This window comes from Anguilla anguilla, chromosome 13 (genome assembly GCF_013347855.1).
Source record: "Anguilla anguilla isolate fAngAng1 chromosome 13, fAngAng1.pri, whole genome shotgun sequence".
NCBI classification, from domain to species: Eukaryota; Metazoa; Chordata; class Actinopteri; order Anguilliformes; family Anguillidae; genus Anguilla; species Anguilla anguilla.
The window spans coordinates 30,890,616-30,906,000 of record NC_049213.1 but is presented as its reverse complement, the minus strand read 5'-3'; the positions used below and the strand labels follow the sequence as shown (position 1 = coordinate 30,906,000).

Below are 15,385 nucleotides of genomic sequence, written 5' to 3'. Positions count from 1 at the left end.
TTTCCAGAACCTAATAAGCTAAGCTATGCATTTAAATTTTCTTCATTTCTAACAAAAAAAAAGAGAACTTCTTGTTAAGGTTATATTTTAAGTAATAATCAATGAATATTATCATTTATAATCATGACCATTCTCTTTGCCATATGATCATTTTTGTGCTAATGTTATTTACATTTCACTCTTCTGAGACAGGTGGAGATTGAGAATTAGAATATGAAAAGAGATTTCTAAAATTATACATAATAATGGTAATATAACGTATGTATATTGTAATGGTTTCATTGGGTCTAATGTAGTATTTATGTATTTAAATAAATATTTAAATATTTCTATTTTTTCTATATAAATTTAAATTGTAAGTGTATTTATTTTCAAAATTTCTGTTCTGTACCGAACCTGTGTGTCTTTCAACATGCTAATTCACAAGAGAATCACTGTGCCTTAATTGCTAGCTGCAACCTCACTGTCTGAGCAAATATAAATGTATGTATTTTTTTAATTTGTCTCGATACTGATGAGGTCCTAATAACAAACATATTTGCAATTTAGTAGCATAAAAAGGAGCACTTCAGTTAGCAGGATGTTCTGATCTCAGCACAAACAAGGACTTCCTCTGGGACCTGCCAGTGATGTGCATTATCCTAATGACCTCTTTTCATATTAGTGTTGCTCAGCTCAAATGTACAACAGATGTTATCCAACAAAATGCAGGAAATAAATGTCAACACAAGCTTGGTCAACTGCGCTTCAGTTTCCTGATTAAACAATTGAGTTTTTTCTTTTTTATTCTAATGTAACATATACAAAATACAGGTTACAGAAAGTCATTTCAGCAATATACATTTCAGCTGTCACTGTCAGTATTTTGTATCTTGTTTTGAACAATTTAACAAGAGTAGCCTATGATTAAAAAAAAGAAACATACTGTGCATGTCTTAAGCTTAGTGGCCTACATAGCAAACTAAATAAGATTAAAATGAAATAACCTTAATTACGCTTCATTGTGGGTTTTTCAAAGACAGCCTTATAATATTTCAGCAGCTTTTGACTTCTGAGTTTTAACTGACATTAGACGCGAATCTAATTTGGTCAAGATAAACGATTGAGGGAAACAGGTAGACCACGAGTGGCATCATTATGCAGAAAGGTCGTCGCCATTCTGCCCCGTTGCTATGTGACCAGTGTCAACAAAAAGCGAGTGGAATGGCATCCAACTTTTCGGCAAACCAGGTGAGTACAGCTAATGCTTATTCATTATAATTCAGTTTTGTACTAAAATAAGATGTATATCCTGCTGAAACGGGTCGGTTCATACATCAGTCTGGTAATACATTTCGCATCGTGTAATTTTTTTTTTTACATTTCGTAATCGTTCTAGGTAAGCTAATTGGCAGTAGCCTACGGGGCTATGCAAACCTACGCAGCTAGTCTAGCTATTGAGCGGTGCAAAATTTGTTCTCATAACCAGGCTATTACTTGTCTCGTTTTTACAGGCAATGTCAGCATGTTGTAATACTTATTTTTTAAACTGTGATTGAGCTCAGATTTTTCTTTCAGTATGAAAATGCATTCAGATCACATAAACTCCAAAACTGGACCATACCCAAGCAATTTAAAGAGGTAAGTTAAGTGCAGATATGGATGCATGAATTAAATTGGCTTTGTTGTCAAAAATAAGTTTAAAAATAGCAAGACTATCATTCAAAAATTTAAACCGAGGTAAAGTTGGTTTCACATTGGACAATCAACAGACATTCACATTCGGCATTTTGTGCTTTAGTTAGGAACCGAGGTACATTTAATTCTGCTTAGATCAATATTTAACAAAAACACCTCAAACCAATTACGGATTATTCTATTAATGCCTGGCCTTCTTCCACAACCTTTGCTTTTCACAAGTAATTGAGTGCAAACTTATTAAAATTCAAGAAACACATTATTAAAATACATTTAATTCTGCTTAGATCAATAACATTACCGATATTTAACAAAAACACCTCAAACCAATTGCAGATTATTCTATTAATGCCTGGCCTTCTTCCACAACTTTTGGTTTTCACAAGTAATATATTGCCATTTTATTAAAATTCAAGAAATCAATTAAAAATACATTTAATTCTGCTTTGAATAACTTTGCCAATATTTGACAAAAACACCTCAAACCAATTGCTGATTATTATATTAATGCCTGGCCTTCTTCCACAACCTTTAGTTTTCACAAGTAATTGATTGCCATTTTATTAAAATTCAAGAAACACACAGGTTCCTGATTATGATTGTACTTTTACCTCGGTCCCTAACTAAGGCACACAATGCCGAATGTGAATGTCCAATGTGAAACCAACTTTACCTCGGTAATTTTAAAGATAAAAATTTACACAGAGGTGGTTTATCGATATCCTAAAAATGTGTAATTGCAGAGGCCAACGGTTGCGGACGGTCACACAACGTTCATTGCCACGGACCGGGGACATCTTCTCCCAGGCGTGAAGGTTTAATCGTCTCACTCTCACGCCCCTGTCCTGCAGTCAAATGTCACTGAGTGAATGCCATTGCAACCGACATCCACAAAAAAAAAAACCCCTTCCGAAGAAAGTTCCAGAATTAACTGAATTAGTCACTATCTAAAATAGATTCATTTAGAAGTAGGATTGAAAGTAGTGGCAGGAAGGCTAGTAGTAGTGTCGTTAAGGTATAACAGAAATGCTTGTTCAATAAAATTGTAAAAAAATAAAAATAAAATAAAAAGTACACCACTGTAGTATCATTAACCAAATAACAGTAAATTAAATTCTATAGGTATAAGGATACTGCAGTACTGTAATACTTTAGTAGGCTACTTTAAATGCTTGTAAATGAATTTATACATATTTCTCCCAAGCTTTTACAGTAGTTTTTGATGCACTTCCTGTTTATGTTCAGCAAATCTATACATTTAACCTTTCTCCACGAATGGAGCAATATTACCCCACAAGGGTATAATTTAATAATACTGTTTGAATAATTTTACTATTATAGATCAGTCCTGTTCATCCACCTGCAATTTCTGTGGATCATTACTTAACCCTCCTGTTATGTTGCGGGTCAAATTGACCCTTTTTAAAGTTTGAAAATCTAGGAAAAATACTTAAAATTATTTTTTCAGGATGAAACTTCTTCTAATGGCCTTAATTAGTGTAATCAACATTCTAAATGAAAATGGTTCATTTCATGTATTTGCAAACCCCCCCTGTATGTTTATATCACCCAGGAACATTTTGCTGTACCTAAAAAATGAACAGAACAGGAGGGTTAAAACAAGCATCAAATGGAGGAGACCACGGTGTGGTCAGTTTCCTATAACTAGGCCTTACTTCCAAAAGTAAGAAAGAGACTTTCTAGAATTTTAAACACATTTCATACAAACTTTCACACAATGTGCCTCTCGAGAGCTCAACAATACTCAATACTCAATACTCAAACAATACTGTACAATACTTGTTTTCAATCATATTTTTCCACATACATTTTGGAAAAAGCTACCTTTTTTATTACATTAAAATATTAATATGCTGCCATGATGTCATATCATGGCAGCATATTAATATTTTGATATCATATGATATATCATGGCAGCATATCTGATACCATATTATTAACATGCTATCAGATATCATCTGCGGCTAAGAGCATAGCAAATGGTCAAATTATAGCCCAGTTTTAATAAATGTAGATTGTACATCTCACTACAGAAATTTAATGGAACGAGAGGAAACGACTTACATCAAGTAACTACACACTAATTATGTTTAATCTGTTAAATTCTAAATATATTTTTTGTTTACCTTTGTTCAGATTTTATTTTCCAATAGAAGTTAAGAGTTGCGTGTTTGGATAGTATGCCTCGTGGTTTCTTCAGCATATCACATCTCATTTTGGTTAATTGGTTGTAAGGTGTAAATGTTGAAATAAATCTAAGCGCGTCCTATTTCAGCGCGGGGCCCACTTGAGCACATTCGTTGGCACATGGGACCTGCCTCGTCAGCTGGCTCCCAGCCACATTAACCCCATGGCTCGCTCACTGGACGGCCAGGAACGGCTGAGGTGCTGGAGCACAAACCAGCGGTGCAACCGGAGAGCAAGCTTGAAGAAGAGTGCCCAGGAGGCTCCAAAATCACCAGAGAATGCGGCAAATGTGGGTATTTCACACTTATTCATTTATGGATGGGATGGGATACGTAAAATGTTTGCAAAAAAAAAAAAAACGGAACATTGGACACATGAAATTGTGTCATATGAATCCATCCATCCATTTTCTATACCCGCTTAAGAATTAAAAAATTACTGATGGGTTCACATCTTTTGAAAGTAGGATTTGTTAAATATTAGATTTGGGATGGTTCCCTTTTTTGTTTTGGTGTATTCACAGAATGCACCTATATATTAGTTTTTAAGAAAATTCACTACAGGCGGGTTACAATAGTATTTCAAGCCCACAGCAGTAACACACTTTGGTAATCACATGCTAGTCAGTTTACAGACTGGTGTACATTTGCTAGGAAACTAAAACTGCCTGTCGCATAGTTTGTCAGTACAGACATGGTTTAAGTTCACACTCTGTAACTTTGTTACTGATATCTTGAAAATAAAATAAAAAACCATGTCGTTTTTAAGGATACCCTCACCAGCCCAACTGAGGGTCAGGAGATCCCTGAGGCCTTGCCTCAACTCGAAGCCCCCCCTACCTCACCCAGGCCTGTGTCACAGCCCAGAGCAGCATCAGCAGACCACCAGGAGGAAGTCCAGCCAAATGCCGCTGACAATCTCAGCCCAGAAGTAAACTAAACTATGGGAAACAAATTTTTCAATATTTACATTGCTATGCACAGATGTGTTACTATTAACCATTAATAATAGACATTGCCGTGCTTGGTAGTGTTTGCTGTATAGGAAACTCTCATGGGTTTCTCTTTTTATAGAAAACGCTGTCACCAATTTGCTAGCCAGAGAACCTGTTAGCAGACAAGCCAGCCAATTTGTGCTGGAGAATTATGTTGTAAATAAAGTTGGGTGTTTTGGGTTTTCAGCAATAAAACTCTGGCTGTGATGCAAACTACTGAGACGTGCGTGTGTGCATGTGTGTATGCATAATTATTTGCTCAATCAAAATAATGACGACAGATTGCATTCATGTAGTAGGCCTATATTCATCTTGTGCTTTCAAAGAGCTTTACAGTAAATGGCCGGAGAACTCACCATAACTGGGAGCCATTTTGTAGGGGAAACACTCAAAAAAGAATCAGCTGAGTTAGAGTGGCTACTTAAACTGGAAGATGATTGGCTGGCCAGTTTAAGAATGACAGGTCGGGAATTTTCAAGGCAGGGCACTGCGTACAACCTGGGAATAAGTTGTACAAGCAGACAAATAACGACCACGAGTTAAGACACTTAATGCCTGTTCTCAAAGACAGCGTGTCCTTCTACACACAGCCCCCTCAACCCCTTTTGGGGAACTGTTTTTATTTATTCTAGAGCAAAGACACTCCTGCAAGTTTCCTGCGAGCCTTTGACACAAATAAACAAATTTAACGTTTCGATACGATACACGATAAACGAAGTTCAGAGAAATTATTATCCACCAATTTTATTTAGTTTTTGAGAATACATTTCTTTGAGTTGTACTGACACTGAATTTAATTATCAATTAATATACAGGTACAAATACGCACACTGCACACAATCATCCTCTTGGTCAAAAACCAAAAAAAAAAAAAAAAAGATTAAAAATGAAAACCATTTTAGTGGTAAGGCCGGTAATCTTGAGGTGGTATTTTGTTTATTTACGGAAAAGTGTGCAGAACCGAAACAGATAGGAGGATTACATACAGGTTATTTTTTTTAAGTGGACTTGGTATAAAAATAAAGTGCTCTGCACAGATCCCCAAAATGAGTATGTCCACCTGTTTTGTGTGTCTCAGACTAGAGAATATGTGCCTTTCGATAAACCATTAACAGCTCCACTCCTCCAGCACACCTGTGATTGCTTTGGCAACAAAGGACATAAAAAAGAAAAGGTATGAAAAAAATGATAAACACCTTTTGAACATATTTACATTTGCAAAACCAGCCAGAGATGACGAGGAGTGGCCATCTTTGTCTGGTCTTCATATCTGCTTTGTCATAGATCCTCTTTGAACATAAATGTCTGGGTAAAATGAAAGTCCTCCTCGTGTCGTTTAATATTTTTCAGCTCCGCTCCATTAAGTCTCTATTATGGCTCCACCTTCAGAGAGAGACAAATTACTGAATTTACTCAATGAAGAATCCAATTTATTAAGCATGTTCAACCATACTTCTCTTCAAGCTCTAAAGGTGGACACACTAAGGCCTAATGGAGCTTGGAAAATGACTGGATGTATTCATCCAGTCAAGCACCAACATTATTCAACAGTATAATACAGTGTTATTTATAGACCTCACTCCAATGGAACTGCAAATGCACTCTGATTTAATCCATTAAAACTCAAACAGGCCCTAACAAACTAAAATTCATAATATACAACATATGTAATAGATATCTGCGTTGTAACTCATTTTAATCCGTTAAGGAAAAAAACAGACAATCTAATGTTGAGTCTCGTGGCCGCATCCAACCTGCTTTTACCTGGAAGCCAACCGACATTTAAACGTCGTCTTGGAAGAACCCCACACAAAAATACCGTCAACATAATAATTAGTCTCACAAACATATAAATTAAAACAAAATAAAATATTTGCCGCCACATACACATCGACAAATCCGAAAAACCTGCTGGGATTCCTGCACTTGTTTCAGTAATGCTTAGAGTAAATGATACCCTGGACATAATTAGAATGTGTTCACGTCGTACAAGGAGGCCGCGCGTGTTCAGTTCCATGTGATTCTGGGAGGTTAGACATACATGACTCAATGGACAGGTGTTTCCAATGGAAACGTTGTATGAGAACTTCCTCCACTGGCCTTTCAGCGCAGCTACTGAACACAGCACCATCCCTTTCGTTCTCGGGTACGTCCAAATTAAACGCTTAAATGAAATACAATGGCGGCCGGAATGCAGCCAATTCCACTCTCCGCTAAACACACGAAAAAAGGCATTCAGAACCTGCTCACGCTCCACAGATTTTACAGAATTTAAAGTGAGCTCGAAATAGTCTGAGCCACTCTCTCCACAAACATTTCTGGTGACTCCTCACCAGCAAGTCCAAATTTCTCTCATCCTTTTCTGTTCTCTCTCTCACACACACTCATTCACTCACTCGCTCGCTCGCTCTCTTTCTCTCACACACACACACACACACGCCCCATATATTCTGCATGCTCAGTCAGTTTACAATGTACCAGGACACCGTGGAAGAGCTACATGTCCTCACAAACAAAATTCCAATTGGCTCCACCCTGCCGCGCCAAATGCACCACTCGCTAAAGTCAGTCACAGACAAAACCAGATTGCAAATTTCCCAGCTCAGAACGCGAGACCAGGGAAGGGTCACGTCCCCACGCGCCGTTTCCTCCTGTGTTTTACGACGGATGAACAACACAACACGCCTCCCCGTGACTCCGGTCCTCCCTCAACGATACATTCCGTAGGACGCTCCCGCGCTCCGGTCCTTCACCTCTCAGTACCACAGCAAGCTTTGGAACACACATCCTTACGATGCCATGCGCCGCGTTCCCGCCAAACACCCGGGTGGTGGGGGGGTGGGGGGAGAGCGTCTACGAGGCTGCCTCCCGGGCCCCGGCAGAGCCGGCAGAGCCGCCCCCCGCGGCCAGGTTCCGGAGCAGCTTGCGCCTCCCGGCCTGGTAGTCCTCCTCGTCCACGTTGACCAGCAGCTTGATGGCCTCGTGGCCCACGGCCTGCTTGAGCGAGTCGGTGATGAAGACGCCCTTCAGCGCCTCCAGCAGGGAGCCGTTGATGTAGTCGCGCCAGAAGGCGTCCAGGTAGGTCAGCTCGGAGAACTTGATGTCGCAGATGATGGAGCCCAGGTCCCGCGACTTGAGGATGGTGTTGGCCTGGTTGAAGCGCTCAAACTGCCTCTCCAGCGCCTCCTGCTTGTTGGAGAAGACGTTGCCCTGGAGCGCCGACTCGTGCTGGCAGTACTCGGCTCGAACCCGAAGCCGGATATCTGGATAAGGGAAGGACAGGGAAGGACAGTGTTGAGCTGGTTTGATGAGACTTAGTTGTTATTGTAAAATCGTGTTGGGCATAGTTTAATTCCTATTTTATAAACCAGAAATATTTTAAAGCAAGTAGTAAATGCGCACGCTACATAGGGGACAGCTGCAACCATATGATTTCATCCTTGAATAGCAAGCGTTATGCGTACATACTCATGAGAAAAATAGAAATGTTTGTGGAAGGTACTGCTTTCAGCTTTTGAGACAAACAATCCTTTTAAGTGCATGGTATTTGAGAACGGGATAAAAACAGGTAAGCGTATATGCATAAAATAGCTGCATCCTATAAATATTCACGAGCAGCTAAGCCATAATGACCCTTCTGCATCTATTCTTCCTGTCACTACAACAAAGTTCAGCATATCACATTCACTTTTTTATTTGAACAGTCTCAGAGCAGCTGCATGCCTATTTCAATGAATATACCCTTACTGAACTGGCCAAGCCTGGATCACCCCAACCCCCCCCCCCCCCCGACACATTCAAGCTTTAAAAAAAGAACCTGCATATGTATGGGATAATGTAATGTAATGTGCTGAACTTGAGTCACAGGAAAACCATCTCAAAATTCCAGCATCTTTTTTTCCCCCGATGTGCACTAGAAAATAAACTTAAAACACATTTGCTGAGGAGCAGCAGTCCACTGGCTCCGCCTACAGCACAGGGCACACGACAGCTCCTCATTGGTCAGCACAGACCTAACTGGGAACAGTGCTAGCACGGCCTCTACCTCCGTCCTCTTTACTCCGAACAGCATGGACATACCAGAGGCCTCAACTTCACCACAAAGGAATCGTTTGTACGGTTCAGTATTGGCCTCCTGATTCGGTGCATTATGCTATAATGTTGCGGCTGCTCCCGGCGCTAAGCACCGCTCCTCTCTCTCCCTCAGCCCCTCACCACAGGTCTGCTTCTCCCTGCAGTCCGCCGCAGTGTGGGTCCTCTTCCTCTTGCGGCTGGGCAGCAAGGGGCCAGGCTTGGCCCTCGGGGGGCATACCTGGGGGCCCGACGGGGAGCAGCAGATCACTGGCTGGGACCCTGGGGGTGGAGGGGGGAAGAGAATTTCACGTTACTGTATGATAGGCTTGCTTAAAGAGGAGAGAGAACACACAAAGCACAGTACGCACTGTACTCACTGTACAGCTAGCCCCAATCTCACTCTGAGAAACAGTGCACTTTCATCAGCCACTTTCATCAGCACAATATAGGTTACAACTTTTGCACTGAGGCAGAGTAAGTATGTGCTGGATATAGATATAGAGAATAAGGTGTGGAATGTAATCAATGAGCAGCACTGATCTGCTACACTCCTTCTTTGTTTTAACCCATCAAGACAGAAACAGACCAAAAGAAGAAACTTAGGTTCATGAAAAATAAATCCAAGACGCTGCATAAGGGACGAAACGTTACGTAGCTGTTTAAGTTTCATGAACAACACATGGTTGCAAGTAAACAGAAATATTAAAAGAACATTCATTTCTCAATAGCCATTTAAACAGCTTATTTGGAATATTGTCCAATTCGGAATAATCGCAACAACCAGAATATTGGGTGCATGTAAACATAGTCATTGACGATTAAGGCAAACTGCAGATAGCCTAATATAACAGCGTTACTTTTTTTTTTAAAGCTGTAAAGTTCTTCCCCCAACAAACCCAATGCCCCGGACGCAGACTGACCAGCTCTCCTGTGTGGAGCGGCCCCCCCGCTCTCTCCTCCACACCGCGGGGACACGTAACGCACCGACGTTTCCTCCAGGTATTTGTCCACGGGGTCTGGGCAAACTGAAAAACAGAAAAACAAATTGAGTCAGTCATGTGAACTATGAAATCTATATTTTTCTGCAGCATACTGATTTTGGGACAACTTGTTTAATAGCAACGCCTTTTTAAAATGCAAGCACACAATCTTATAATATTAAACCACAACAGACAGACTATTCAGCATTTCAAATTTTATGGGAGCCATTTCCTGCTAATTGGATAAACCCTCATGACTTCAATAAAAATGCTTCATTTGCTGATTTAAACAATAAATTAGAGAAAATACTACTGCATATTCTGTGGCACGAACGCATATTACAAAATAAGAGCATATAATCAAATTACATCTTATTCAAATAGGCGGATAAGATTTCCAGCATTAAAAAAAATACCAAAAAAGTCTCACAATGTTCAAGACACACATAAAACAACCGGTTTCTGTCTGGCAGCAGTGTGCAAAAGCGAAATTGAATTACAGTGCCAGACTTAAGCTTGTTTCCTCAAAATCCAATAAAGCAAATAGCAGGGCTGACGTGTGCTACAGGAAGCACTTGTTACAATTTAGACAGCAGAGGGAAAGTGTGTTTCACCCAGAAGCTGATCCAAGTCACTGTCATCTCTCTTCAATGTCAAGTGCCTTCACTGTCCTTTACTAATTCATCCCCCACTTGCTAAATTCCACTCATTGTTTCTGTTGGGAGTCCTGTTAAAATTTTAACTGACCAGATTCCAGACTTCATGCATATTTTTTTGAGACCCAGTAGGCCAGGTTGGTCAGTTGGTTTTCTGCCATTCCACAACCCCACCACACACACACACACACACACACACACACTGAATCAGCTAGCAACAACCACGGTGAAGCAGGTAAATTAATGATTGCTTAAAAACGACAATTCCGTTTGAACACATTTTTGTCATAAGCATTTATTACACTTATTCTCATTCCTTTAACTTATGCAGCACTGACCACTTAACGTAATATGGCACAATATGTCTGTCACATCCTTGAAAGCACCCCCACAAACCCTATCCCCAAGTGTAAACGGGGCTCTACGCTAACCTTACTTCCAAGGAGCACCTGTGCTCCTAAGCTGAACACTTCAGAAGCACACTAATGCATCCCGATAAGTAGATATGCTCCTAAATTATTTTTCCAGTCAGCACACATATTTTCTCAGGAGCAAATGCTCCTAAAACGGGAACACTGTAGATCCCTGGAAAGCGATGACTGCTGTCAGTAGATATACTACCAATTAGCACTTAGGTCCTTCCAACAACATGCCTGAGACCCACAGGCTAAAAGCAATCATCGATGAGAAACACGCAACTCCTCATCAGCGCTAGCTCTCCTGCAGTCCTGTATAATACAAAACTGTCCCTAGCTCATAAGCAAACGCATCAGAGGAGTGCACATGCTTCAGCTTCAGTGCGTCTTCAATCAGGACAGGTGGCACAGCGGTGACCAGAACTACAACTTAGATAAAAACTTTTTTTTGAATGACAGCATCGGAAAACCCATCTAAATCTATTTGAAGTCAGGAAAATGACATATGAATTTTCTAGGTGGAGCACAAATGTCCGGTATGGGTCGGCACACTCACCAGCCTGTCTCTTTCTGAGAGTGACGTAGGGCAGCAGGTCGTGGCGCGTGATGATGCGGAGCAGCTGGAGCACGTGCCTGAAGTTGGTCTCGTCGCAGCGGCCCTGTCGCTCCAGGGCCAGCAGGAAGTCCTGCCCGCTGCGGATGCCCCCTCGCTCGTACTCGTCGATAACGTCCACGAACAGGAACGAGAGCACCCGCACGTCGCGGTGGGTCAGCTGGGCCCCCACTATGTCAAACATCCGGTGCAGAGAGTACAGTCCGTAGGCATTGTCCACTGCCTCCTCGGGCCAGGGCTCCAGCCGACCTGTCGACCGTCTCCGCGACGATGACGATGACGACAGTGGCACAGGGCCGGATCTTTGAGGCCCTGTTGCGCGGGAATTTTCCGGGGATAGGGAAGAGGCCATCCCGCCCATGTTGGCACCTCTGTTGGTGGCAGATCCCGCGGAGCCGCCTGGGGTAGAGTCCAATGGCCGAGTGGGCGACCTGCCCTGACTGCCGGACAGGTTTCTGGTGATGAGCAAGCGAGGGCTGGTGTTAGCTTGGGGGAGAGGATGCTGCTGTGAGGTCATCACTCAGGGCCAAGCTGGGCTGATGGGAGCAGGGTGCAGGGCACACCGAGGCTGCTTCAGTTCAAATCACTTCATTGATTTTCTGTTTGCAAAATAAATGCATGAATTAATTCCAGAACAACCATGTTCCCATGTCACTTAAATGTATAGTAGAGGCATGTCACAGATGGTTAGCAAACAAACAAAAACATAGGCAGATGCGAACCTACCATCATATCTGTACATTCCCTGCGGCATATTTTTTTATTAAATAGCTCTAATTTAGCTTAGTTCAAATGTGACGAAATGTAGGCTAGTGCGTAAGTATTCAAAACACACTGAAAGTATGCCTCACACTTAACTCATTTGCAAAGGACAATTTCCTGTCCTACAAACAAAAACCACACCTATTCGAACAGAGTAAAATAATTTAGCTAACGTTAATTTTAGAATGCGATGTCCAGCCGATTTGAGTACTAAACCTTCTAGCTACCAAGTGGTAAGCTTAACTAGTCTACAGAGATCATTTTAAAGAAATCGTGTCCCATATTCCGAGGTCGATTCGGGCAGCTACAACTCACGTTTGCGAACGTTAGCTAGCTACACATGTCGACAACAACTCTGAATTAATATGGTTGCTAAGTTTCCAAATATCCCTTCATTGTTGAATCTGCTGTTCTGTCACGAGAAAAGATTCGTGTCAGGCAAACCTGCTCGAATCCTTAACCGAGGCAGGAAAAAACGACTATACTGTATATTTTCTTAGAGAAAATGGTCTCAAGTTGATAGCAGTGTGGCTACACATATCTACAGCAATGGCTACTATAACGTTAGCATATAGCCTAGCAAGTTAGCTAGCGAGCAAGTTAGCTAGCGAACAAGCAAACAAACAGCACCCAAGCATTTGTAGGTCTACCGCCTTTGTTTTTAAATGTCGCAACTCTCAAGTCAGCCAGTAAGCGCATAAAATACATCATGTAAGAGCAGAAGCACTTAAAATGAGAACTTACGTGTACATTCATCCAAATGACATTCAATTTAGGGTAACTTCGTTTCTTGTATCGCCGGCTTATGCTAGCCGATTAGTAGCTGGCTATTTAGTTAGCTATCAAGCCAAGGTACGTTAGCAATAAACTCTCCCCAATTTCCAGGGTTTAATTAGTAGGTTTAGCTAACCAACCAATACAAAAAAACATGTATCTATATTAAACATTCTATATCACGGACCAAAATCACATTGTTCAATCTTAGCTGTAGGCAACGTTGGCTATATATTATGCGTTCCGATAACGCTGACAGCTCAGCTGCTACCTAGCTAGCTGTCCAAAATTAATTAGATCGTTTGATTTAGGAGCGACCCCTTGGTTTTCAAAAACTGTTGAACTTGGGAGGTTCTTCGATGGGGAGACAAAAATTTCCTGGATGGCATGAGAAGCTCATTTTTTCTTGTTTTTCTTAAAAAACTACACAACAACGAAGGCATGCACGGCCATGTTTGTTCCACAGTGGAGAAAGCAGAAACGACATCTGGGATGTGGTCAAACAGGGGTCAACATCCGGGAAACTATTTGGGCGTTACACCCAGGTTCCACCAGGCGTGTTGCTGCCACCGGTGTAGTGGAGGATTTCGGAGAATACAATAACTTTGTCCACAGAACTCGAATGCAATTTTTGCAAGATGGTATTTGTGAATTTCACTGTTTAAAATTCTATGCATTTCACTTTTTTCTTGGATTTTAAAGTGTTTTAAATTTATAAAACCAAAGTATATAGGCCTACTTTTTTCCTAAATTACAAACAGGGAATCATTTTTTATTATTTTGATGTAAAACATGTCGTTAATAAACATGAGAGTTTGAGGTCTGGCACTGGTTCTTTAATGGATATTCACTTAATGTTCACTTCTGATTTACAGCCCGGTAAAATGGTTTTACTCAGGCGTACGTGAAAATGTCATGGTCCCCGAAAGACCCATAGGAAATTCTCTTGTAGTGGGCAGTATAAGAACTGTTGCTTTCAAGATGAAAAAATACATAAATAAAACAAAGCATTTTAATTCTCAACAGAACGAATGTGTGTAGTATCATAGCATTTGGTTTCTTTGTATTTGTAAAACTGTCCTAAATGTAAAATATCAAAATTTAACACTGACCTGACCTGCTCTGGGTTTGAAAGACTCATATTCCATGAGAATATATTGTAGAGAATATAGGATATAGCCTTCTTGTTTGAATCAGCTCTATTGAATCAATACACCAAACTTCTTTGAAAAAATCTCCCCATTGTATTGTATATCAGCTAATACAATCAAAAAGTAGTACAGTGCCCTCCAAAAGAATGGGAACAGTAGAGTGAAATTTGTCATTTTTGCATTAATATAATTAAGACATGTGGATTTGTGATCAAAAGATGAATATGAGACAAAAGTAAAGACAATAAGCTTTTATTTCATGGTATTTACATGTGTATGTTTTGCCATTCTACAGAAACAGTTGTTCTTGTGTTGAGTCTGATTGTCTGTACTTTTGTCCCATATTGATCTTTTGATCTCAAATTCAGATGCATTAAATATATAGCAAAAATAACAAATTTCAGTCTACTATTCCCATATTTTAGGAGGGCACAGTATTTCAACCCAGAAACATACAGTTTGAAGAGCATATATCATTTTACTGGACTTGTCCGCCTTAAATATTTAGATATGCTGATGGACAAGTGATTCTACCACTGGGGAACGAGAGAATGGAATGGTGAAGTTCTTGAAGTAAATGAGTGCATTACCAATGAATCTTTCTCCGATGATAGTTAACACAGAGGGAAGAAGAGATACCTTGACGCTAAAGAGAAACATAATGAAAAATGCAGCATGGAAAAGCAGAATTTAAGCAAGTCACTCTCCCATTCATCTTCGTTCCTAACTTATGCAGACTAGTGAGGACCTCTTGAATGTATGAAAAAGTACACTTCCTGTGAGCTTATTGCCTCACAGCAAAGGGACAATCATATGAGACTTGTCTTCATGAAAATTAATGTAATGACAGCACAGTCTGAAACATGATGTCAACATACCACAAAAATAAATGTGTTTTTCAGAAAACCTTTAGTGAACAAAAACAATTTCTAAGTCTATTCTGGCCTAGTTGAGTCTATTGCCATCCTGTACAGAATGTCTCTACTGAAGTACAATCAAACCGTCTTGCATTCATAAGGAAAACATACTACTCCCTTTTTTGTTGTGACACAACAGAAGCAAGGTCAGTGATGTGCATTT

At 40.5% G+C, this 15,385-nt stretch overlaps 2 protein-coding genes across 3 annotated transcripts; one reads left to right on the top strand and one right to left on the bottom strand.

Moving 5' to 3' along the window:
* The first annotated feature begins 1,091 nt into the window (after positions 1-1,091).
* cfap126 (cilia and flagella associated protein 126) lies at positions 1,092-5,096 on the top strand. Of its 2 annotated transcripts, none has more exons than XM_035388950.1 (5): positions 1,092-1,230; positions 1,558-1,620; positions 2,421-2,492; positions 3,974-4,174; positions 4,654-5,096. In XM_035388950.1, the coding sequence occupies exons 1-5, from the start codon at positions 1,138-1,140 to the stop codon at positions 4,822-4,824; spliced, it is 600 nt and encodes a 199-aa protein (XP_035244841.1). In that variant the 5' UTR covers positions 1,092-1,137; the 3' UTR covers positions 4,825-5,096. The 2 variants fall into 2 exon arrangements, with proteins under 2 accessions (XP_035244841.1, XP_035244842.1); XM_035388951.1 differs by lacking the exon at positions 1,092-1,230 and adding an exon at positions 1,242-1,324.
* A 510-nt stretch (positions 5,097-5,606) lies between these two features.
* On the bottom strand, positions 5,607-13,633 carry LOC118211607 (death effector domain-containing protein-like). The gene is made up of 5 exons (XM_035388949.1): positions 13,125-13,633; positions 11,562-12,217; positions 9,874-9,978; positions 9,095-9,232; positions 5,607-8,142 (listed from the first exon to the last, which is right to left on the bottom strand). The coding sequence occupies exons 2-5, from the start codon at positions 12,133-12,135 to the stop codon at positions 7,733-7,735; spliced, it is 1,227 nt and encodes a 408-aa protein (XP_035244840.1). The 5' UTR covers positions 12,136-12,217; positions 13,125-13,633; the 3' UTR covers positions 5,607-7,732.
* Between the last annotated feature and the right edge of the window lie 1,752 nt (positions 13,634-15,385).

What these genes read in the sequence shown, in the direction of transcription:
- cfap126 (XM_035388950.1), top strand. Translation starts at nt 1,138, where the DNA reads ATGCAGAAAGGTCGTCGCCATTCTGCCCCGTTGCTATGTGACCAGTGT. An exon ending in CCAACTTTTCGGCAAACCAG is followed by an intron (nt 1,231 to 1,557) that starts GTGAGTACAGCT and finishes TTTTTCTTTCAG; the next exon opens with TATGAAAATGCATTCAGATC. An exon ending in ATCTTCTCCCAGGCGTGAAG is followed by an intron (nt 2,493 to 3,973) that starts GTTTAATCGTCT and finishes GTCCTATTTCAG; the next exon opens with CGCGGGGCCCACTTGAGCAC.
- LOC118211607 (XM_035388949.1), bottom strand. Translation starts at nt 12,135, where the DNA reads ATGACCTCACAGCAGCATCCTCTCCCCCAAGCTAACACCAGCCCTCGC. An exon ending in TCTCAGAAAGAGACAGGCTG is followed by an intron (nt 9,979 to 11,561) that starts GTGAGTGTGCCG and finishes TCTGTTTTTCAG; the next exon opens with TTTGCCCAGACCCCGTGGAC. An exon ending in CGCTCCACACAGGAGAGCTG is followed by an intron (nt 9,233 to 9,873) that starts GTCAGTCTGCGT and finishes CTCCACCCCCAG; the next exon opens with GGTCCCAGCCAGTGATCTGC.